This window comes from Lathyrus oleraceus, chromosome 2 (assembly GCF_024323335.1).
Source record: "Lathyrus oleraceus cultivar Zhongwan6 chromosome 2, CAAS_Psat_ZW6_1.0, whole genome shotgun sequence".
NCBI classification, from domain to species: Eukaryota; Viridiplantae; Streptophyta; class Magnoliopsida; order Fabales; family Fabaceae; genus Lathyrus; species Lathyrus oleraceus.
This window is the reverse complement of record NC_066580.1, coordinates 16,216,240-16,240,693: the sequence shown is the minus strand read 5'-3', so window position 1 is coordinate 16,240,693 and position 24,454 is coordinate 16,216,240. Positions and strand designations below refer to the sequence as shown.

General features: G+C 40.9%; 3 protein-coding genes across 5 annotated transcripts in view; all 3 read right to left on the bottom strand.

Moving 5' to 3' along the window:
• Positions 1–160: 160 nt before the first annotated feature.
• LOC127117707 (cytochrome P450 716B1) lies at positions 161–2,168 on the bottom strand. The gene is made up of 4 exons (XM_051047801.1): positions 1,587–2,168; positions 1,067–1,505; positions 786–973; positions 161–609 (listed from the first exon to the last, which is right to left on the bottom strand). The coding sequence occupies exons 1-4, from the start codon at positions 2,076–2,078 to the stop codon at positions 304–306; spliced, it is 1,425 nt and encodes a 474-aa protein (XP_050903758.1). The 5' UTR covers positions 2,079–2,168; the 3' UTR covers positions 161–303.
• Positions 2,169–4,033: 1,865 nt separating this feature from the next.
• LOC127117706 (cytochrome P450 716B1) lies at positions 4,034–6,192 on the bottom strand. Its single transcript, XM_051047800.1, has 4 exons — positions 5,687–6,192; positions 5,134–5,572; positions 4,863–5,050; positions 4,034–4,442 (listed from the first exon to the last, which is right to left on the bottom strand). Exons 1-4 carry the CDS (start codon positions 6,176–6,178, stop codon positions 4,140–4,142), a joined length of 1,422 nt encoding a protein of 473 aa, XP_050903757.1. The 5' UTR covers positions 6,179–6,192; the 3' UTR covers positions 4,034–4,139.
• A 451-nt stretch (positions 6,193–6,643) lies between these two features.
• Positions 6,644–24,454, bottom strand: part of LOC127117705 (probable disease resistance protein At4g27220) — a 32,077-nt gene continuing 14,266 nt past the window's right edge. The window contains exons 1-4 of one of the 3 annotated variants that reach the window (XM_051047797.1): positions 19,403–19,520; positions 8,107–11,202; positions 6,905–7,987; positions 6,644–6,823 (exon numbers count right to left, since the gene is read on the bottom strand). In XM_051047797.1, the coding sequence (XP_050903754.1) occupies positions 6,764–6,823; positions 6,905–7,987; positions 8,107–11,178 (4,215 nt within the window). In that variant the 5' untranslated portion in view covers positions 11,179–11,202; positions 19,403–19,520 and the 3' untranslated portion in view covers positions 6,644–6,763. Of the gene's footprint in view, positions 6,824–6,904; positions 7,988–8,106; positions 12,435–19,402; positions 19,521–24,454 lie in introns of those variants that run through there. The other 2 variants (XM_051047796.1, XM_051047798.1) reach the window with 2 other exon arrangements.

The window sequence follows — 24,454 nt, the reverse complement described above, 5'->3', positions numbered from 1 at the left end:
CTGTAAGTTGTGAATATCTGCAATGTACATTTATTATTATAGTATTACCTGCTTACCTAGTTATTGGCTGAATACCTGTAAATTTTAGAATATGGAGTTCGATTTCTACTCATAAGAAAAGTTCATATTTGAAGTTGCAATATTCTTCCCTTACAACAGGTTCTCCTAATAAGATTTTAACTATAAAAGTTTGTAATGAAGTTAAACACAAGATAAGCTAATACAAATATATACTAATCTACACATAACATATGTTATTCTAGTAAAATCTCATTAGGGAGACCAGAAGTTGTTGAATGAGAGCTAAGATAGTTGTTCCCTTGGGCAAAGTTCAATCAGTAGACCTTGAGATGGTGTTGGCATTGGATCCCTGCTGAAGGAATTGTCTGAAAGCAGCTTCCAACTGAACTTTGTCACAAGGTAATGAATTGCCACCAGAGTTTCAACCCTTGCAAACTCATATCCTGGACACATTCTCGCTCCCCCTCCAAATGGAACAAAGCAATAGGGTGGTGTAGATGCTTGGTTTTCAAATCTACTTGGATCAAACTTTGATGGTTCTGGGAAAATGTTGCTGTCCATGTGAGTCATTGATGTAACCCAAAAGATCTGTAAAACACGAAATTTTTTAATGTTAATTGATTGCATGGAGAGATGTTCTTCGTCCATGACAAATAAGTAGGACTGTTTAAAAAAATGAACTGTCGTGAACTGATAAACACAGTTAATGGTTTGGTTTGTTTCCTGAATCGAACCAAGAACAATACTCAATAGAGTTCATTTACCTGCCACCCTTTGGGTATAATGTATCCGCCATATTCAATATCTGTTGTTGTTTTTCTGAAACCACCAAAGACGGGTGGAAACCTTCTAAGAGTTTCCATTACTACTCTCCAAGTGTACTTCATCTTTGAAAGGTCTTCCCATGTTAGAGGCTCTCCCAAAAGCTTGCCTTTTGCTATTTCTTCCTGTTCTGCAAGTGCAACAATATAATCAAATTATATAGATTTCTTTGTCTTAACTTCAAGAATCACTATAACACACGCGCGCGCAAGTATATGCATACCTTGAAGAACATCTGCACATATAGCCGGTTCATTAGCCAAAAGCCGTATAACGAAAGTGATTACAATAGATGATGTATCATGTCCTGCAACCATGACAAGCATGGCATTATGGATGATTTCCTTCTCAGTTAAAACTTGTTTTCCATCTTCAACCATGCTAAGCAAGCAACTGATTAAGTCTTGGCGGGAATTGGCACCATTTTTCTCGTGTTCGTCTTGCTTCTGGTGCACAATCTCCTTCAACATGTTTTGGATCCTCGCACTTGCCTTGAGGCTGCGGCTGTACCGCGTGAAAGGTGCATTAACTGGTATTGACCACATTCCTTGAATCATTGCTTGAAAGGGTTTCATGAATTGATCTCTTTGTTTTCCACTCTCAAGACCAAACAGAAGAGAGCAAATTATGTTGAATGTGAGAGTCTTCATCAGAGGTAATACCTATAGATTATCATTAGTTAATACTTGATACCAATGTCTTTTTATTATCTTTTGATTTTGTTAAGATTTGCAACAACATACCTTGACCTGCTGCTTCCCTTCCCAATGCATCTGAATGTGTCTCTTAACTTCTTCATCAATTTTACCAACATATTCCTTTAAAGATTCTGGTTTCAAGAATGAAACAAGTGCACCTCTGACTCTGCTATGATCTTTGCCACACAGTTCAAGTAAGTTCCTGTCACCCAATATCATCTTAATGGACTGTGTTTGCTGGTTAACAATAGTATCACCGCCACTTGCGAATATAAACTTATTTGCAGCCTGTCCATGAATCAAAACAGTTGGTGTTCCAAACAGGCTTAGCTTTGAAATAGGACCATACTTGTTGATTCTGTCTTCAACCCATTTTTCTGCAGTGTTGGATCGCATAGCACGAAGAAGGCCAAGGCTTTGACCAATGATGGGAATTCCAAGTGAACCTGGAGGGACCCTTTTGGATGGTTTGGTTCTTCTTAGCAGAAAGATAACCGGGATGAGTAAGAGGAGAGCAACAAGGAGAACACTAGTCATGGTTTGAGGCTTTGTTTTTCAGGTTCTGGAATATCCTCATATATGTGAGTACTTTATTGATGCTTTTATAATAGGATTTGACATTTTCTATGATTCCTTAATTGGAGTATTCAAATGAAAACAAGCCGGCTGTGTACATCATTAATTTTTTTGTCATCTAGCATCTATCTATTTAACTTTTAAAACTTGTGTACAATAACATACTGCAACACTGACACCTAACATGCCACGATACAGACACGTGGATATATTAAACTTGTATATATATTATGAAATGAAGTACTGATTCTGATTCCGACACAGACACTAGAACACGGCACGATATAGACACTCTGACACCGATAATTTTAAGAATCTAGGACACCGATACCGTTATATAAATGATAGTATTTGACTTTTATTTATATATCTATAATTTAAAAAAGTGAAAAATATTCTAATAAAAGTTAATATCTTTAATCCTTCGTTGATAATTGTTGAAATTCGAGAGACTAAGGGCCAATTTGTTTTAACTTTAAAAAAATAGATTTTTTCTTTGTATATTTGAAAATGAATTTTATAAATTTTTTTTTCAAAATATTATAAGTTTTTTTAAATTTGTTTTTTATAAATTAAAAGACTAATTTTGATATACTATAACATAAACCTACATTATTGAAGATTAAAGTATAGTCAAAATTATAGTTTTTTCAAAAAGTTCTATTTCAAAAATGATTTTTAAACTATTTAAAATAGCTTCAAAATTAAATGATTTTTTTAAATTTTGATATCCAAAAAATATTTGGATAAAATGATAAAATACCTAAAATAATATTTTAAGAATAACTATTCAAACCAAATTTTCATTTGAAATTTTTATGAAAAGTTTCTTTGTAAATTTTTTTACATCAAAATATGTTACATTATAAAAATCATTTAAAAAAAAAGTCAAAACAAACGGACCCTAAGACACATTTGAATAAAACATGTGTTTTGAAAAATACTACGGAGACATTATTATATATAAAGAGATTACAACTAATTACATGATATAGTCGATGTGAGACTATTCGATTTACAAATATTCTTTAACACTATATATTTACAAATATCAACAATAATCTTGCTTCAATACGTATTTAGTCCTTTTAGATTTTAGATGTGTACGAGAAATGTCTAAAAAAAAAAGTATAAGGTGTGATAAGTAAAGAAAAACAATTTTTTTTGAAACACTTATTGTCCAACACGTATTGTATGAATGTTACACAAGTCTCAAAATTTGTTTCAAAGAAGTGTTGAAGTAAAGAAAATATCTATTTTTTCGGGACACTTGTTTGATTTTTCCAACACATCGTACAAATTTCATGTGTTGAACACCACGACACGCCTATTCCTAAATGTGTCTGTACTTAACTTCTTCGTTGATCATTGCTTTGACACATCTTTAATACCTTAGAAGTTTTTTTTGAGAAGCGTGAAGAAAACTGGAATGAGTAAGAGGAGAGCAACAAGAAGAACACTAAATATGGTTCAAGACATTGTTTTCAGGTTATGGAATATCCTCATATGAAAGGGTCTTAGGGATGCTTTTATAATAGGATTTGATATTTTCTTTGTTTTCAGGTTATGGAATATCCTCATATGAAAGTGTCTTAGTGATGCTTTAATAATAGGATTTGATATTTTCTTTGATTCCTTAACTTGCATTTTCTGTGATGCAACTATATTTTTTTATTTGGCAAATGATAACAAGTGTCTATTATATACACTGTTTAACAAGTATAAAAAGGTAAATTTGTATAGGAAGTTGTGTATTCAATATATTAAAAAGAGATTTACATAACATAGTAATGAATAACTTATATGGTTGACTTTGTACCCAAAATAACAATTATTGTTGACTAAAAAATTTATAGTTATTGCATAAAAATAGATTTCTAAATATTGAGACAATGAGGCAAGATTTAAAGTTTATATTGAAATTGAATACAGGATAAGCTAATACAAATATATACACAATCTACATAACACACTATTCTAGTAAAAATCTTATGAGGTGGACCAGAAGTTGTTGAATGAGAGCTAAGATAGTTTCCTTGGGCAAAGTTCAATCAACAGGCCTTGAGATGGTGTTGGCATTGGATCCCTGCTGAAGGAATTGTCTGAAAGTAGCTTCCAACTGAACTTTGTCACAAGGTAATGAATTGTCACAAGAGTTTCAACCTTAGCAAACTCATATCCTGGACATATTCTTGCTCCCCCTCCAAATGGAACATAGCAATAGGGTGGTGTAGATGCTTGGTTTTCAAATCTACTTGGATCAAACTTTGATGGCTCTGGGAATATTTTGCTGTCCATGTGAGTCATTGATGTGACCCAAAAGATCTTTAAGAAAACAAGAGATTTATGTTAACTAGAGTGCATGTGAGAATTTTATCTATGATTGACACAGTGTAGTCAAGATCTAGTGTTGGATCGTAAAATCGTAAGATATTACGTGCTAAGGATGCCTGAGAGTGCTACGATAAGAGAAAAATCGTTTTCGTCGCCGGTGTGGTCAATATCGAGCTTTTAGAAGCAAGATCGTAAAAAAACGTGTTGGGGCTTTTTTTTTGAGCCTGTATTATAATTTTCATGTGTTTGTGTATGTGTGTGTATATATATGTATGAAATTATCATTTTCCCCTTCGGTTGGATATTACGTGCCGTGCTAATGATCCGAGTTTTACGATCTTTCACAAGGTGACCGATCCTACTTAAGATCTGGTGCTTGACTACATTGATTGATACTAAAGTTTCATTTACCTGCCACCCTTTGGGTATAATGTATCCACCATATTCAATATCTGTTGTTGCTTTTCTGATTCCACCAAAAATGGGAGGAAACCTTCTAAGAGTTTCCATTGCTACTCTCCAAGTATATTTCATCTTTGAAACGTCTTCCCATGTTAAAGTCTCTCCTAAGAGCTTGCCTTTTGCTATTTCTTCCTGTTCTGCAAGTGCAACCTTATAATCAAATACATAGATTTCTCTACCTAGAAGAACAGCTACACACGCACACAAAGTCGATGCATACCTTGAAGAACACCTGCACGAATTTCTGGATCGTTAGCCAAGAGCCGGATAATGAAAGTGATTAGAATAGCTGACGTGTCATGCCCCGCGACCATGACAAGCATAGCATTGTGGATGATTTCCTTCTCAGTCAAAACTTGTTTATCATCTTCAACCATGCTAAGCAAGCAACTAATCAAGTCTTGGCGGGAATTTGCACCATTTTTCTCATGTTCGACTTTCTTCTGGTGCACAATCTCCTTCAACAAGTTTTGTATCCTTGCACTTTCCTTGAGACTGCGGTTGTAGCGTGTGAAGGGTGCATTGATTGGGACTGACCACACTCCTTTAATCAATGCTCGGAAGGGATTCATGAGTTGATCTCTTTGTTTTCCACTCTCAAGACCAAACAGAAGAGAGCAAATTATATTGAATGTTAGAGTCTTCATCAGGGGCAATACCTATCAGAAGAAACAAACAAATAGTTGCATAACATTTTTTTCTAACTTCAGTCACAAGTTAACACCATGTCGTTTTATTAGCTTTTGATTTTGTTAAGATTTGTAACAACTTACCTTGACCTGCTGTTTCCCTTCCCAATGCATCTGAAGGTGTCTCCTAACCTCTTCATCAATTTTACCGACATAGTGTTTCAAAGATTCCGGCTTCAAGAACGAGACAAGTGCACCTCTAACTCTACTATGATCTTTGCCACTCAGTTCAAGCAAGTTCCTTTCACCTAATATCATCTTAGTAGACTGTGTTTGCTGGTTAACAATATTGTTACCGCTGTTGGCGAATATAAACCTATTTGCAGCCTGTCCGTGAATCAAAACAGTTGGTTTTCCAAAGATATTTAGCTTTGAAATAGGGCCATACTTGTTTATTCTGTCTTCAATCCATTTTTCTGCAGTGTTGGATCGCATAGCACGAAGAAAGCCAAGACTTTGACCGATAATGGGAATTCCAAGTGAACCTGGAGGGACTCTTTTGGATGGTTTGGTTCTTTTTAGCAGAAAGATAATTGGGATGAGTAAGAAGAGAGCAACAAGGAGAACACTAGCCATGATTCAAGACTTTGTTTTTCAGGTTCTGGAATATCCTCATATGCGAGTACCTTATTGACGCTTTTATAAGAGGATTTGACATTTTCTATGATTACTTGAAGTTTTCAAATGAAAACTAGCCGGCAGGGAACATTATTATAACTTGTATTGTATCATCTATTTTTTCTATTTAACTATATTATGGCATCTCATTTTTCCAATTGGCAAATAATAATAGTACCTTTGTTGTAAAAAAATATTTGTGACTCTAATTAACTCTACGTGTATCATTCTCGATTCAATATATTCCACTTTATTTTTATGGTAATTGTGAATCCAATTACAATTTTTGTTTTAGAATTGTTCTAGACGATCTTATCAGAAATGTATAAACAGAGAAAATATACAACACTTGAAAACATCATGACACACTTTTTACATGCTTTTCATGAAAGACAGAAAGCAATGCTTCTTCAATGATCTTATGCTTTTTTATATTAATACATTAACAAACCTCCTAATGTAGTAGTGGATGTGTATGGCCTGTGTTGAAAAACAGTTTAGGACCATTTTCCTTTTGCTAGCTCATATTTGAACATAACAGATTCAGAGGGACTGTATGGATACATTTTGAAAGTCCTGATCTTCACTTTCTTCATTTTGTGCCTGAAATTATATACGATTATCGCTATATATTTATACTTCAAACTTGAATAACACATGTAAAGAAAATTGAGGAATAAGTACCGATTGAGTTTGAGAAAGAAGGTGAGAAAACTGTTGAGGGACCCTTCCAAGCATTTTATGAAAGAAAGAAAGCATTGTTTCTTCCATGATTCGTCGTCTTTCTTGCTCAGTTTCCAGTTTCAGTTCTATTAGTTTTCGCCTTTCCCTCTCAACCTGCAAATCTAACTCCATCAGCCTTCTTCTTTGTCTCTCAGATTCTAAGTTTGTTTCCAACTTGCTCACCCTCTCTTGTATCTGAGGATTAATATCAGCAGTGGCGGAAAAAGTACTAGTTGAGCCAGATCCTAATCCCATTTCACAAACATCCCCAATTGTTTGTAAATGTATGGCTGAAAATGGAGTCTTTTCCTGCAACCGAGCACAAGTATATTTGGGACAGTGTCTCACTGTGTAATGTTTCACATTTTGCTGCAGTTTATAAGGTCCTTTAGAAAATTCAGTGATGTTTGGCAAATGTACGAGTTTCACCTCGCGCAATTTTGGAAGCACTAAATTCTGTTTGTTTTCTTCTGCCACATGTTGACCTTTATCATCTTCATTGAAAAAGAAAACCTGTTCTATTTCAGAACACTCCTCTATAGTAATAAATTCTAGTTCAGGAAATGGAGAAGGCAATGAATGAGAGAAAAGGCTTTTCAAATTGTTGCACTGAAAGACATGAACAATGGACAGTAGAGGGAAGCACACTGATTTGGAAAAAACAGGTAAGTTTCCATCTTGCGCTAAACGATCCGAACAAATGATTTGTTCCAACTTATCACACTTGCTTACAACAAGTTCACTCAGCTCAGATAGGATTCCAACAATAGTAGGAGAGAAGATGGTTTCCAAGTTTCTGCATCCAACCAGCACCAAACTCTTGAGCTTCTGGAGGCCGAGAACATCTTTTGGGCCCTTCCAAATAAGCCTCAACTCGGGTAAATGCTTTAAACATAAATGAGATAAGTTTGAATTTAATGGCCCTTGTTTTGCAGCTTGCATTTGGAAAATACCTTCTACCATGGAATTCTCAAAGGTAAGATATTCCAAGGCTAGGACAGATTCTTCGCTATCAGGAAAGACTACTCTCTCCTGTATCGAAAACTAGTCAATTTTAGATCATCATACTCGTTAGTTAATATACCGCACTTATAACATATATAATTTACCAGACTTAATCTCGAAAAAAATTTATGTGAAGCTAAAAATATTTGAATTCTTACCTCAGTGGCCATGAGACCTTTCTGTTGATCTGAACTGAGCAAAGTCTTGTACATAAGGTTGGTTGATAAGCGAGGACATTCTCTGCATTCTATCTCTTTCAAATTTGGCGACCTTGGATGACAATGTTTCGGGAAAATGTCAATCAAATTCGACAATGATACAAGTGAGATTCTTCTTAAAGAAATGAGGTTGATGTTGGCCTTAACCTCATTCACACTATTCTTGTAATCTTTGTGTGTACCGAATACATAATTTAACCCAAAGTTGTACCATATAACTATCTTCTCTAATCTCTCTAGGCTTTGAGCAAAAGAGATTGGAAAGATTGATTCTAAACTATGGCAACCGTGCACATGAAGAATCCTTAAATTTGGGAACACTTTCAAGGTAGGACTTGGATTACTAGCATTCTCATCTGCTTCATACTCTTCTGCTATGATATGCTTCAACTTGCTACAATCAAATATTTTTAATTCCTCTAGTAGCATTAGGCGTCGAGCAATGGCAGGTACAAAAAGTGATGAAGTTAGCATTGGACACCACTGTAATCTTAGAATCTTAAGATTACACATATTTGAATTCCTTGGAAAAGATATGCTACTCAGTTGTGTACAATACTCTATCTGCAGGTCTTGTAATTTTTCAAGAGGGCATTGGAAAGATGGATCATTGAAAACTCGTTTAAGACCATTCATCCATATCAACTTCAACGTAACCAACTCAAAGAATGCTGGCAAATTGGTATTTGTAGTATCAAGAAGGCATTCTATTTCTGAACAAGATTCGAGTATTAGTCCAATCATCTCATTCATGCCTCCTTGATCCATGTGTGGGACGATGCTCTTGCACCCTCCCCGAAGATGTCCCATGTAAAGATGCTCCGATCTCAGAAACAAATCTTTGATTGAAGATGAATCATGAATAAGAGCTGAGGCATCAAACTGGTCTATGCATAATGCTCTTGATGGCACGTGATCCTCTAGATAAGCATCGATGAGGAATCTACAGTTTTCCCTGAACTTGTCGCATACAATTACATATCTATGCAACCTTGGTAAAGAGATAATCGGTAAAGAATCATCTTCAACTCTCCATATATACAATTCCTCTAGCTGTGTACACTTCCTTATCACTTCATAAGGGTTGTTCTTCTTGATGCGGCAAGTGTATATATCCAGTAGTCTTAGTTTCTGCAAAGTTGTGATTCCTTGTGGCAGCTCATCGAAAGATGAACTGCGCAAATCGAGAATCTCAAGTCTTGTTAAGCTTGCCAGTATAGAGATATCGCCTAAATCATATCCTCTTAGACAAAGAGTCCGTAGCATAGTTAATCTCTCCATCGATTGTGGCACGGCAAAGATAGACAATGATGAACTCAAGTAGCGCAGCGTATACAGATTGCGCCATGTGTAGTAAAATTTTGTAATCCCCAAGACTTCCAACATTTGCATCTTTCCAAAATATTCTTTTGGTAATTGTAAAGAAGATTCATCTGTGGAATGAAGTAGAAGAGTCTTGAGTGCTGAACACTGCAATTGATCAATAGAAGGAAGATTTTCCATGCTCCATAAGGACATCGCTGCGATCTCTTTTACATTTTCTTCTACTGCTACCGATGTTTTGGCCGGTATCTTAATCGCTTTACCTTCTTTCGAAGCAATCCATAAGGCTGCATCCCGAACTAAGTCATGCATTTTCACAAATTCTTGTTTACCACAAGGTTGCAACAAATATGAATCCTTAAGGATGTTCATGGTCACTTGTGTCTCTCTCCTCACTTTCTCCATTGTTCCAATAGTCCCGGCAGATGGTCCGAGTCCCTTTATGTACCTAACCAAATCTTCCATATTGATCTCATAATCTTCTGGAAATATCGAGCACAACAAAAAGAGATTCTTCGAAACTTGCTTTGTCAAATTGTCATAGCTTAACTTGATACATGCATAACAACTGCTCAACACTTCTTCAACATCAAGTTCCTGTGATTCCTCTAGTCTAAGCAATGCTAACTCCCATTCTTCAACTTTCTTCCCTCTTAACATACTTGCCATAGTCACAATTGCAATGGGGAGTCCTTTGCATTTTTTAGCAATTTTCCTTGGCACATTCTTCAACTTCAAGGCATATGGTGAGTCATCAATGATATCTGCACATCTTTTAAACAAAGTCCAGGCTTCCTCCTCATCCAAGAGAGACAACTCAACCGTAATTTGACAGTTCATAGACACGCATACATCTCGACCGCGAGTAGCTAGCAAGACAGTGCAACATGGTGGAATCCCTATGGCTTCAAAATCAAGATTCTCCCACACATCATCCAAGATCACAAGAGTCCTCTCAACTTGTAAGCTTGTCGAAAGTCTTTGTGCTCTACCAATTGTTGTCTCTTCCCTCAATATCAAATCCAAACTGTCTGCAATTTGACCTTGGATATTCGTCACTTCTGGATTGTGAGAGACAACAGCCATAACAACTTTGTCGAAAAGTTGCAACTCCTCGGCTTTCTTCCCAACCTCTTTCACCAAAGTGGTTTTACCAGATCCTCCCATCCCATGAAATCCAATCATGTTACATTTTCCATCTTTCAATGCCTCCATGAGTTTATTATAAGCATGCTCAGTGGACTTGGAATACACAAAGTTTTTGGATGAAAAGTATTTCATGCCAGGAAGCTCTGTGCGCCTAGAAAATGGCTCAAATATGCAGCTGATATATAGATTCTTCATTCTCTTTGTCGAATTCTCTGCTTCTTTTGCTAGAAAGTATTGGAAAGTTACACGGTAACACCCTTTGTTATCTTTAGTTTTTTCTTCAAGCTTTTCTACATCTTTTAAGACATTATTAACATCATTCATCCACCTCTCTACAGCTTCCTCGATTATTTCGGTTTTCCTTCTGGCTTCTTTCATGCGCTCCTTCACACTCTTTTGGGTTACTATCAACTCGTCCTTTTGATCATAAAGACCTCTAACGATTTGGTTGAAACCGAAAACGTAACGAGCATTGTTTAATATAGGGTCGACCAAATATTCTGAAAGCTTAGCTATAATGGACACTGCAATGTCTGCCATATATGTATGGCAAAGCTAGGCAACCTTGTATTGAAAATTCAAAACATGGTAATTAGTTGAATATAACGCATACAAGTATTGGTTAACTACAATAGCAGAAATCTATCATGGATTCAAAGATCAATTTTGGAATCAATTGTGTAATACCCCAAAATTTACCCTTCAGTTTTTCCAAAAAAAAAAAAAAAAGGAAAAGAAAAAAAGAAAAAAATAAATAAATAATTAAAATATAACAAATTTTGGGTCTCCCTCATTCCAAGCCCACAAGTCCACGAAAATCAGCTATAAATATAAGAGTTTCAGTAGGGTTTCAGACACTTGGAAATTCCCTGAGAAATAGACTTGGAGTTCACGTGGAGTTTCAAATCTAGGAACTACTCTGCAGCAACCTTCGGGCAGCCCTGAGAAGTTCATTCCGCCTCGCGCAAACCCTAAACGTTGCTTCGCCAATCCGGCCTTGTCTTCCAATTTTAACAGGTCTCTCATCAGCTTGGGAGAATCTCAGGGTCGCTTATCCTTTAATTGCTGTAACTTCGGATCTTGATCCGTGTGGTATTTTACTTCTTCCCTTTTATTTCTACTGTTTCTTAGCTGGAAGACCTCGGTAGGAGGCAATGTTTGAGCCCCTTGGTGGCATTTTTTCTATTTCAAGATATATGTTTTGTGTGATGTGATTATTTCCCCATAGGATGCGAGGCTTCGCATAGTCTCCCGTTTGCATGCCAATTTAGGTAGCACTGTTCCTCCGCCTAGGACTTCCTTTTTGCATGCGCGTTCCTACAACGCAAACAAAACCTAAAACCCAAAGCAACACGTTTACTCCTTCTACTACAGGCGAGTAAGTCTCCAAAGGTCGAGCATCCGGTAGATTGCGTAGTAACGTTGTTCACCCCGTAACATAATCCATAACCCCGTAGTTAGTCGAACTACGGCTTGCTCTGATTCTCATTCCAGATGAGATACGTAGGCATAAGACGCGATGTCTTAGCGAGCACAATTACCCCAACCCATAGGTCAGCCGAGCTACGAAGACTCTGATTCTCATATTCATATGAGATACGTATGCAGTGGATGCGACATCCGCGCGAGTCCATTTCTCTTAACCTTTTTAGTAAATAGCACATTAGGCAAAACCATACCCTTTAAACAGAAACCGCATAAGTGGATCCCGTAGAGTACTACGGATGCGTAGGGGTGCTAATACCTTCCCTTCGCATAACCGACTCCCGAACCCAAGATTTGGTTGCGAGACCTTGTCTTTTTCTTTCCTATTTTCAGGTTTACTTCGAGCGTTTCCTTTCCCTCCTTTGGGATAAATAACGCACGGTGGCGACTCTCCTGTCTTTTTTCTTCGCCGGTTGTCTTTTTTCGCACTGTATTTTTTCAGGTTGCGACAGCTGGCGACTCCACTGGGGACTTTAGAAGTTGACCTCTTGCTGGTCCATCTTCCCTAAGCGAGTCCTTCCTAGCTTGTGTGTTTTCTTGTTTATTGAGTGTTCATTCTTTTGTGCAGTTACTTATTTGCCTAATTGCATTCATGTACATATGTTTGCTGTATCTGCTGCTGTTTGTTTGTTTGTTGGGATGGGATGTTCTACGAGAGATAAGCCCATTACCCAGGCTTGAGTGTACACACAGGTTTTAGAGTGGATGTTCATGAGGCTTGCGTGGTATGTTGCTGCGTTAAGTCGTTCGTGAAGAACCACACCCAGACGAGGTTTCTCTTGGATATACTATGTCCTACGGATGTTCCGTAACGACATAATATTCCCCTAGAAATTGTCGACTCTGGTGACCATTTCCCGAGAACTCAGTCGAGGCCTCTCCTCCGAGACGTGATTATGTTAGCTCTGGTGGGCACATTCTCGCTGATCAATCCGAGGACCCCGAGACTGGGAACTTGCTTTAGGATGTCCTGTTGAGGGGAGTCAGTGGAGGTCTTTTATTCCGTAATAATGCCAAACCTTCAATGGTAAACGTATTATTCGCGACTGAAGGGCTGAAGTTGACGAACTTCTGTTCTTAGAACCTACCAGTGAGGGGCGGGCTAAATTCAGGAAACCTTAACCGCCAACCAACCCGGTTTTCTGGAGCAGTGCTTTGATCTCGTATTATATTCCTCAGTGGTTTTCTCTTCAGACAGTGCAACCTGACAAATGCTCAAGCAGATACAGCAATCCTGATTGACACGCCGCTGCATTGCATTCACATCATCACATCATTTGCATTCATATCATTTAACACATGTTTATCCATTTCTAGGGGGTTTACATCTTCTTCTTGATTCCGGTCGGGGTTTTTCCTGGTTCTCTTAAGATGGATATTGGCAGAAAGAGACTCGTCGCCTACAAGTTTCCGGTGGTCTGTTTGGAGCCCATCCAACAACTGATGAAGTTAATGGATCCTGGTTCTCTAGAAGGATTCCGAGAGGATTACGGTTTAATTCTAAGTTTCGTCGCGGTTCTTTCCAAAGATCAACATGATGCTCTCTTCACACTACTGCAGTTCTATGACCCTCCATTGAGGTGCTTCACATTCCCGGATTATGTTTTGGTCCCTACTTTGGAGGAGATTGCCAGTTTTCTCAGAATTCCCATCAAGTCACAGTTGCTATTCTACAGCTCGGAGTGTCTGCCCGATCTCAGCATGGTTGCTTCAACCACATATTTGAGGGAATCAGTTTTGAAGGCTAATATGTGTCAAAAGGGAGAAGTTAACGGTTTTCATCTGAGTTTCTTATTGGGAGAAGCAAAGAAGAAGCTTGAAGATGGTGACCAGAGGGGTTTCAATGCTGTGTTGGCTCTTTGTGTGTATGGGATTGTCTTGTTCCCTAATGTCGCCAAATTTATAGACGTAGATGCCGTACGCCTCTTCGTGTTGGGAAATCCAGTGCCGACCCTGCTGGGAGATTTCTTTCATTCAGTGCACCACAGGAATAAGAATAGAAAAGGAGGATTGTTGAATTGTTGTGCGCCTTTGTTCTATAAGTGGTTCAGTTCTCACCTACCCAAGTCAGGAGCATTCATTGATGTCAAGGACTCGTTGAGTTGGTCAAAGAGATTGATGGGGTTGAGAGCTGAAGATATTTCTTGGTGGTCTGACCGGAGTTTGCTTCGGGCAGATATTATTCACAGTTGTGGGAACTTCCCGAATGTTCCGTTGGTAGGAAGAAAAGGAGGAATCAACTATAATCCTTCTCTTGCAGTTAGACAGTTTGGATATGCCTTAAGAACTCCACCTTTGGAAAAGGATGTGGAAGAATCTCTGTTTTTCCATTCTTCGCCTGATTTGACTGTATCCCGTAAGGCAGCTGAGGCCTGGCTCAAGGTGATCAAGAAAGGAAGAATTGTTCTTGGGAAAGGAGATTGTAGAGCTTACCCTCAGTATGGAGAATGGCTTCAAGGAAGAATCGAAGAGTTTGGTCTACCGTTTCCTATTGAAGAACCCTTGTATTCACCTACTCTCGAGCAGTCAGCAACGGTGAGCCGAGAGGAGTATGACAAGTTGAAGAACACCACAGAAGGACTTCAAATCGAGAACTCGGAGTTAAGGGAGAAATTGCAAGACTGTATGCATCGATTCCATGAGTCAGAATATCAGAAGGAGGAAACCGTCAAATTGCAAGAGGAAGCTGAAAGGAAATTTGCTGTGGAGGTGAATTTCTTCAGGAAGACAGACGAAGCCTTGAGATCATCCAGTTCTGAGTTGAGGCGAGTCAAGCAGCAGTTAATGGATGCTCGTGGTAAATTAGCTGGGTGGCAAGAGCGATGGGATGCATTTTCAACTTCTCGGAAGACAAAGGAGGAAGAGACGGTGGCTGAACTGACTGGTCAGATAGAGAAATTGAAGACTTTGCTGAAGGGGAAGAACCACGAGCTGCTGTGTACCCGATCAACTAATGGTTATATCACAGATCAACTCAATGAGGCTCAAGGATATATCGAAGAACTCAAGACGCTAGCAAGTTTGAAGAAATCCAGACTTGAAGAGGTATTCGGAGAAGATGATGGGAATTACTACAGAGAACACATCAACGAACTGGATGGGATCATTCACAAGAGGAATCTGCTCATCCGGCGTTTGACAGAATCTCCAGATCATCCTGACACGGTGGCGCTACTGGATGAAGTGAGGAACGGTCCTTATGGGTCGCATACAGGAGGCTGATTTCTGATTTGCTTGTTCCTCTCTTTACTTACTGCTTTGGTGTTATGTAGTGATGATCCACAGGCTTGTTGTGGAGATCCTCCTTTGATGTATTTTTGGCTAAGGCCCTTTCCTTGAACTCATTTGTATGATGGTTTCCCTTTATTACATCTTAATCTCAGAAGTTTATCCATGACTCGGCCTTCTTGCACTACCCACCTGATGTGAGACTGGAATCAAGGGGGTAGAATACCTTTTGGAATTGATAAACATGTCATTGCATTTACATATTCATTGTCATATCTTGCATAACAGGTACCGCTGCGGTGTTCTCATATTGTTTGGTGTTCCACTAGCAGGATAGCTGACTCAGGCATTCACCGATACGGTACCCGGAGGAATCAACAGAGAGCAATGGAAGGTGTACAAGCAGAGCTCGCTGAGATGAGGGCCCGCATGACCCAATTCATGGATGTGGTTCAAGGGGTGGCTCAGGGACAACAAGAGCTCAGGCAGATGATACAGGGGAATCCCCCTGCTCAACCAGAGACAGTGACTGAACCTCCAGCTGGAGAGGTTAACGGACCCAGTGGACCGGGGCCTATCCCGATCCCGCATGCCAACCCCGGTCAACATACCGTTCATGATGATCAGGACGATCAGTTTCCCCCACTTCAGGAAGACTTTGGCATGGGTCATGGCGTAGACCCCATGTTCAGGAGATTGGAAGAGAGGTTGAAGGCAGTGGAAGGACAGAATCCTTTGGGAGTAGACGTTGCTGACTTAGGGCTGGTCCCAGGTGTGAGAGTGCCACCAAAATTCAAAGTCCCGGTCTTTGACAAGTACAAGGGCAACTCTTGCCCCAAGACTCACGTGCAAGCCTATTTCCGTAAAATGGTTGCATACTCTGATGACGAGAAGCTACTTATGTACTTCTTCCAGGACAGCCTAGCTGGGGCATCCTTGGAATGGTATATGAGGCTGGACAGAGCCCACATCCGTTGCTGGAGGGATTTGGCGGAGGCCTTCGTGAAGCAGTATCAGTATAATGCAGACATGGCTCCGGACAGAACTCAACTTCAGAATCTGTCTCTTAAAAGCAATGAGTGCTTCAGGGAATACGCTCAACGCTGGAGGGAGACAGCTTCCCGTGTTCAGCCCCCTATGCTGGAGAAAGAAATGGCCAACATGTTCATGAATACGTTGCCTGGACCTTATCTGGAGCGTCTGGTGGGGTGCAATGCTTCCAACTTTGCTGATGTGGTCTCTACCGGAGAGAGGGTGGAGAATTACCTGAAGACCTGCAAGATCCAAAGTGGAGGAGGATCTTCGTCAGGGGTAAAAAAGTCGTTCGTTGGAGGGCATAAGCAAAGAGAGGGGGGAGTGAATTCTTTGGCTTCCTATCAGAACAGAGGTGTTAGAAGGAATAATTTTCAGAATTATCATCAACAACCGTATGTTGCGGCGGTGACCATTCCAGCTGCAGTGCCACAACAACAACAACCACCGCAGCGTCAACCAGCTCAGTACCAACAGCAGCAACAACCGGGTAACAGACCCGCTTATCAACAGAGACAAAGGATGATGGACCGACATTTCGACACCCTTCCGATGTCGTACGCTCAGATGCTTTCTAGTCTTCAACAACTACAACTTGTGCAACTGCGCACTCTGGCTCCTCCTGTTGGTAGACTTCCGGTGGGTTACGACGCCAACGCTAGGTGTAGCTTCCACTCTGGGGCACCTGGCCACAATATTGAGAACTGCAAAGCTTTTAAGCACGTAGTTCAGGACCTCATAGATTCAAAGGCCATCGACCTTGCACCAGCTCCGAATGTCGTTAACAATCCCATGCCCCAGCATGGTGGTGCGAACGTTAATTTGGTAGAGGGAGAAGCCAAGTCCATTAAGGATGTGTTGAAGTTGAAGACTCCATTGTTGGATATCAAAGGATGCTTGCTGAAGGCCGATGTTTTCCCCGGTTGTGGGAAGGGTTGTTTGGATTGTGCTACTCAGAGTGGAGGTTGTTTGAAGCTACAGCAGGGTATCCAGGCCTTGCTCGACAAAGGTATCCTCCAGGTTGAAGATTTGTCTGTCCAAGAGTTTGATGAAGGGGTTGAGGAAGAGGGGTTTGAAGGTGCTACTGAAGAGTTCCTAGATGTTGTTCCTGCTGATTCTGCAGTCCATGATGATGTATTTACTCTTTCCAATATGGTTGACTCTTTTGTATTTGAACTTGATTCCGATGTTTCGGATGTTTATGCTCCAACAAATGAGGTTTCTGAGTACGACTGTGACATTGCAACTATAACTATTTTCTATCCAACTAATCAGATCAGTGTGCCAGAAGCGCAACCCGCGCCACCAGTACGACGACCTACTATGACCATCACAACCCCTGGTCCTTTACCCTTCACCAGTGAAAGGGCCATTCCGTGGCATTATGGGGGGAGCGTGTATACGCACGATCATAAGGTGGAACGGCCACTAAAAGTAGAAGAGGGTCAGAAGCCTGAACTTGAAGGTCCCGCAGTGGATAATGTTGGTGGAATCTGGCGATTCACCAGGAGTGGTAGATTGCTCTCACCACCGGTTACCCAAGCTGATAATGCGGATGCTGTGGCGAAAACCAAAGGCAAGCAAGTCGTGAATGAGGGTACCTCTGCACCCCAAGATGGTTCTGAGCCCACTTTTGCAAAGGACGTGGACGAGTTTCTAAGAATCATAAAGAAAAGCGATTACAAGGTAGTCGATCAGTTGATTCAGACTCCGTCCAAGATATCCATTCTCTCACTCCTATTGTGTTCGGAGGCGCACAGGGAGGCACTTCTGAAGGTTCTTAATGCTGCATATGTACCTCAGGAGATCTCAGTGAACCAACTAGAAGGGATCGTTGCCAATGTCCATACAAGCAACGGGTTGGGTTTTACTGATTCTGACTTAACACCAGCTGGACGCAATCATAACAAGGCTCTGCACATCTCATTGGAATGCAGAGACACCATGTTATCTCATGTTCTGGTGGATACAGGTTCCTCTCTCAATGTGCTACCCAAGAGGGGCCTGTCGAGGTTAGAAGTAGAGGGTTTGGTCTTGAAACCTTCAGATCTTATGGTGAGAGCCTTCGATGGTTCTAAGAGATCGGTGTTTGGAGAGGTGGAATTGCCAATTCTGATTGGATCACAAACCTTCAACACTGTCTTCTACGTGATGGATATCAGTCCTTCCTATAGTTGCCTGCTGGGTCGGCCTTGGATCCATAATGCTGGGGCAGTCTCTTCAACTCTACATCAGAAGATTAAGTTTCCGGTCAACGGACGAATTATCACCGTCTGTGGTGAAGAGGACATCCTGGTCAGTAACCTGTCTACATTCAAGTATGTAGAAGTAGAAGGTGAAATTCATGAGACTTTGTGTCAGGCTTTTGAGTCAGTTCAAGTCAAGGATGCAGCTCCGGTGGAAGAAGTTAAAGCGGGTGCCTCTATCTCATCCTTTAAGCAGGCACGGGCCGTGGTAGATTCAGGTGTTGCTCCCGGTTGGGGGCGTCTGTTGGAATTACCAGTGAAAGAAGATAAGTTCGGGATTGGGTACCAGCCAACTCTGACTTCTACAACTTCAGCACTTCAGACTCATCAGGGGCCGATTACTTTCTCCAGTGCTGGCATCATTCAGTATGGTCAAGTCTCTGCGGTCAACAATGAAGATGGGGATAGTGATTGCGACATCAACAACTGGGTGCGTCCGAGGATCCCGGGTGAAGTCATCAACAATTGGTCTTCTGAAGAGATTATCCAAGTCACTCTTCTTGAAGAGTAATTTTCTTTGTTTATTCATGCATATCCAAGTCTTACGTTCCACCCAGGGCGTAACGACTCATTGTAGGGCCCGTCTATGTGACACTTGCATTTTTTTATCATAAATAAAAGACGTCTTTTCGCATTCAAATATTTCGTTCCTTGTCTTTCTATTTTTGCAGTTTTTCAAAGAAAAATATATAATAAAAAAAAATAATAATAAAAAAAAAATGGCAATGTTTTGTTTAGTTTCCATATTTTTTTTCACACTCATAAGCACATACCATCACTCATGCAGATGCACATCACCGGATCCTATTGATAACGGTTCTGCTATGGCTCGCTTCGACTTTGAAAATCCAATCTTTCAAGCTGAAGAAAAGGATGATGAAGATTGTGAACTCCCTGAAGAACTTGCCAGGTTGTTGAAACAAGAGGAAAGGGTTATTCAACCGCATCAAGAGTTTGTTGAAGTGATTAATCTCGGCACCGAAGACGCCAAGAGAGAAATCAAAATAGGGGCTGCTTTGGAAGATAATGTGAAGAAAGGGCTGATTAAATTGCTGCAAGAATACATTGACATCTTCGCCTGGTCTTATCAGGACATGCCTGGGCTGGACACAGACATCGTGGTACACCGCTTGCCTCTCAAAGAAGGTTGTCCTCCGGTCAAGCAGAAGCTCAGAAGAACAAGACCAGAGATGGCTGTCAAGATAAAGGAAGAAGTGCAAAAGCAGTTGGATGCAGGGTTTCTAGCAGTCACCAATTATCCGCCATGGGTTGCAAACATCGTCCCAGTACCTAAGAAGGATGGAAAGGTACGGATGTGTGTCGACTATCGGGATCTGAACAGAGCTAGCCCTAAAGATGATTTCCCATTACCTCACATCGACGTTTTGGTGGATAATACAGCTCAGTTCTCGGTATTCTCCTTCATGGACGGCTTTTCTGGCTATAACCAAATCAAGATGGCACCAGAAGACATGGAAAAGACAACTTTCATAACCCCGTGGGGCACCTTCTGCTACAAGGTGATGCCGTTTGGTCTGAAAAATGCCGGAGCAACATATCAACGAGCTATGGTAACTCTGTTCCATGATATGATTCATCATGAAATCGAGGTTTATGTGGATGATATGATTGCCAAATCTCAGACAGAAGAAGAACATTTGGTGAATTTGCAGAAATTATTTGAGCGTTTGAGGAAATTCAAGCTGAGGCTTAATCCGAACAAGTGCACTTTCGGGGTGAGATCGGGAAAATTGCTGGGTTTTATTGTTAGCGGAAAAGGGATTGAGGTGGATCCCGACAAAGTAAAAGCAATACAGGAAATGCCTGAGCCAAGAACAGAGAAGCAAGTCCGTAGTTTCTTAGGGAGGTTGAACTACATTGCAAGGTTCATCTCTCACCTAACAACCACGTGTGAGCCAATTTTCAAATTGCTGAGGAAAGATCAGGCTATCAGGTGGAATGAAGATTGTCAAAGGGCTTTCGAGAAGATAAAAGAGTATCTACAGAAACCTCCGATCCTTATACCTCCAGTTCCTGGGAGACCTCTGATAATGTACCTATCAGTGACTGAGAACTCGATGGGGTGTGTATTGGGACAGCATGACGAGTCTGGTCGAAAAGAGCATGCCATATACTACCTTAGCAAAAAGTTTACCGACTGTGAAATCAAATATTCGCAGCTTGAGAAAACTTGCTGTGCTTTGGCCTGGGCTGCTCGCCGACTGAGGCAGTATATGTTGAACCATACTACCTTGTTGATTTCTAAGATGGATCCAGTGAAATACATATTCGAGAAGCCAGCTCTCACCGGAAGGGTCGCTCGTTGGCAAATGATTTTAACAGAGTATGATATTCAGTACACGTCACAGAAGGCCATCAAAGGGAGTATTCTGTCAGACTACCTTGCCGAGCAACCGATTGATGATTATGAGCCAATGAAGTTTGAATTCCCTGATGAAGACATCATGTTCCTCAAGATGAAAGACTGTGAAGAGCCAGTTGTTGAGGAGGGACCTGATCCAAACGAAAAGTGGACTTTGTTGTTTGATGGGGCTGTCAATACTAGAGGAAGTGGAATTGGTGCTGTCATTACAACTCCGAAAGGTGCCCACATACCTTTCACCGCTCGTTTGACTTTTGAGTGCACAAATAATGAAGCTGAGTACGAGGCCTGTATCTTGGGCATTGAGCAAGCCATTGATCTGAGAATCAAGACTCTGGACATCTTCGGAGATTCAGCTCTGGTGATTAATCAAGTGAATGGTGATTGGAATACTCTCCAGCCCACTCTGGTCCCCTACAGAGATTACACGAGAAGACTGTTGACTTTCTTCACAACGGTAAAATTGTATCATATACCTCGTGATGAGAACCAGATGGCAGACGCGCTTGCTACTCTATCCTCCATGATCAAGGTAATTCGTTGGAACCATGCTCCCAGGATCGATGTGATGCGCCTTGACAGGGCCGCGCATGTGTTTGCTGCTGAACTGGTAGTCGATGACAAGCCCTGGTATCACGATATCAAGTGCTTTCTGAAGAATCAAGAGTACCCTGCAGGGGCATCCAACAATGACAGAAAGACTTTGAGAAGATTGGCAGGCAGTTTCTTCTTGAACAAAGACGATGTGTTGTATAAGAGGAACTTCGACATGATTTTGCTCAGATGTGTGGACAGACACGAGGCGGACATGTTAATGCAGGAAGTTCATGAAGGTTCCTTCGGTACTCATGCCGGTGGACATGCAATGGCTAAGAAATTGTTGAGAGCGGGTTATTATTGGATGACCATGGAATCAGATTGTTTCAAGTATGCTCGGAAGTGTCATAAATGCCAGATTTATGCTGATAAGGTGCATGTACCGCCGAATCCTCTGAATGTGATGTCTTCGCCGTGGCCGTTTGCCATGTGGGGTATTGACATGATTGGAAAGATTGAGCCGACTGCTTCCAATGGGCATCGCTTCATCCTTGTTGCCATCGACTATTTCACCAAATGGGTCGAAGCAGCGTCATTTGCGAATGTCACCAGACATGTGGTTGCCCGTTTCATCAAGAAAGAAATTATTTGTCGCTATGGGATTCCCGAAAGAATCATTACTGATAATGGTTCTAATCTCAACAACAAAATGATGAAGGAGTTGTGTCAGAACTTCAACATTCAGCATCACAATTCTTCCCCTTACCGCCCTAAGATGAACGGCGCTGTTGAGGCGGCAAATAAGAACATAAAGAAAATTGTGCAGAAGATGGTCGTTACGTACAGAGATTGGCATGAGATGCTACCCTTCGCCTTGCATGGGTACCGCACTTCAGTACGTACATCGACAGGGGCAACCCCTTACTCCCTTGTGTATGGTATGGAAGCGGTCCTACCTGTTGAAGTGGAGATTCCTTCTCTAAGAGTCCTGTTGGATGTCAAGTTAGATGAAGCTGAATGGATTCGGACAAGGTTCAATGAGTTGAGTCTTATCGAAGAGAAGCGAATGGCAGCCATTTGTCATGGGCAGTTGTATCAGAGTCGGATGAAGAGAGCTTTTGATCAGAAGGTGCGTCCTCGTTGTTTCCAAGTCGGAGATTTAGTGTTGAAAAGGATCCTTCCTCCTCAGACAGATCACAGGGGCAAGTGGACTCCTAACTATGATGGACCGTATATTGTCACCAAGGTTTTTGATGGTGGGGCCTTAATGCTTGCAACTATGGAGGGTGAAGACTTCGCTTCCCCTGTGAACTCAGACGCAGTTAAAAAATACTTCGCATAAAATAGACCCGCTGGACAGTAAAAAGAATAGTCCAGGCAAAAATGGGCATCCCGACGAACCAAGAAAATGAAAAGGTTCGGGCAAAAATTAGGGATCAAAAAATAAAAAAAAGATTGTACACCCGGTAAGTTGAAAACCTGAAAAGGCAACTTAGGCAAAAATGGGTATCCCGGTGGATCGAAAACCCGAAAAGGGCGATCCAGGCAAAAGTTAGGGATTAAGCGAATGACTGCGTTCTGAGTAGCTCTGAATCTCATCTCGTGCCAATGACTGGAAATTTTTGAAGGATAGGAAACAGTCCAATCACTCTTTCAGAAAGCTGATCATCTGGAGGATCTTGAAGACGGGCAAGTCATAGCAGAATTGGAACCCAATAGAAATCCATTTCACATTGCCATTAGATTAATTTCTGTTTTTATCTATTGTGCGATTACCTCTTTCCAGGGATTGCTTCTTAATGTAAATGCCTATTCAGAGGCCATTCAATCAATAAGATCATGTTATTCAGTATATCTCTGTTTTCATTTTCATTTTACTGTTTTGTTTGCAAAAATGACGTCCGAATTTTTGATAAACATTGCATCATGACACATAAGGGCTTTACAGGTACATGCTTAATAAACATTTAAAATTGCTGTAAATTTTAAGTGCTTTGGATCGTCTATTCAGAACAGATACCCTCGGGGCATTTCCTTAAAATTCCCTGCAGATGATCGTGAATATCTTCCCCAGTGAAGTCACCAACAGACAAATTCGGTGTCTTATCCCTGCAGAGCTGATCAGAGCGTTGGATTCTTCAATCCCCAGCAGGTTTTCACCACTGTACTTCCCCAAGCGTTTGTTTCAGGACATACACTCCCCAGTAGAGTTGACAGTGTCAGACTATATATCCCCAGCGGAGTTGACAGCGCCAAACTGTATCTTTCCAGCAGAAGTGCCTGCTCCTTAGAGTTCGATGCCAGATCGATAATCCCAATGCAAGATCCATGGTTTCTTTTCTTGAAGCAGAACCTCGGTACCGTATCAGTGTTTGCTCCCCCTGCTGAGTCATCTCTCGCAAATCGTGGTTGCCAGAACCATTGTAGCTTTCCTCAGCAGCAGGCTTCCAGTGCCATTCCTTCCCCGATCAGAGTCTCGGTATGGCCAGAACACCGCATGGCTAGTCGTCTCCCCACAGAGTTCATTGTGGTGTGTATCTCCAGCAGCCTGGCCAGAGCCCAGAGGATGGTAATCATTTCCCCAGCAGATCCCCTTGCCTCGACTTGGCATTCTACCTAGCATTTCGCATCCCTGCATGTAGAATCATATTGCATTACATCATTCCAAATCGCGTAGCATTTCCATTTTCATGGAGCATTACGCCATTGAAAAATTCAAACATACGCATGTAAGCATAAAACATTCTCGGTATCCCAAGTGATAAGCTAGAAGTTGTTTCCAGTACTCAGACTGAAGATTGTTCATGACTTACCTTTGTTATCCCCAGCAAGTGTCATTGGCCCATGCGCCGCCTCTATTATCATTCCCTATTTCTGCCAATGCTGACAGGCATGAAGTTTTCCG

What these genes read in the sequence shown, in the direction of transcription:
- LOC127117707 (XM_051047801.1), bottom strand. Translation starts at nt 2,078, where the DNA reads ATGACTAGTGTTCTCCTTGTTGCTCTCCTCTTACTCATCCCGGTTATC. An exon ending in AAGGGAAGCAGCAGGTCAAG is followed by an intron (nt 1,506 to 1,586) that starts GTATGTTGTTGC and finishes GATAATCTATAG; the next exon opens with GTATTACCTCTGATGAAGAC. An exon ending in TTATACCCAAAGGGTGGCAG is followed by an intron (nt 610 to 785) that starts GTAAATGAACTC and finishes CGTGTTTTACAG; the next exon opens with ATCTTTTGGGTTACATCAAT.
- LOC127117706 (XM_051047800.1), bottom strand. Translation starts at nt 6,178, where the DNA reads ATGGCTAGTGTTCTCCTTGTTGCTCTCTTCTTACTCATCCCAATTATC. An exon ending in AAGGGAAACAGCAGGTCAAG is followed by an intron (nt 5,573 to 5,686) that starts GTAAGTTGTTAC and finishes TTCTTCTGATAG; the next exon opens with GTATTGCCCCTGATGAAGAC. An exon ending in TCGTGCAGGTGTTCTTCAAG is followed by an intron (nt 5,051 to 5,133) that starts GTATGCATCGAC and finishes TTGCACTTGCAG; the next exon opens with AACAGGAAGAAATAGCAAAA.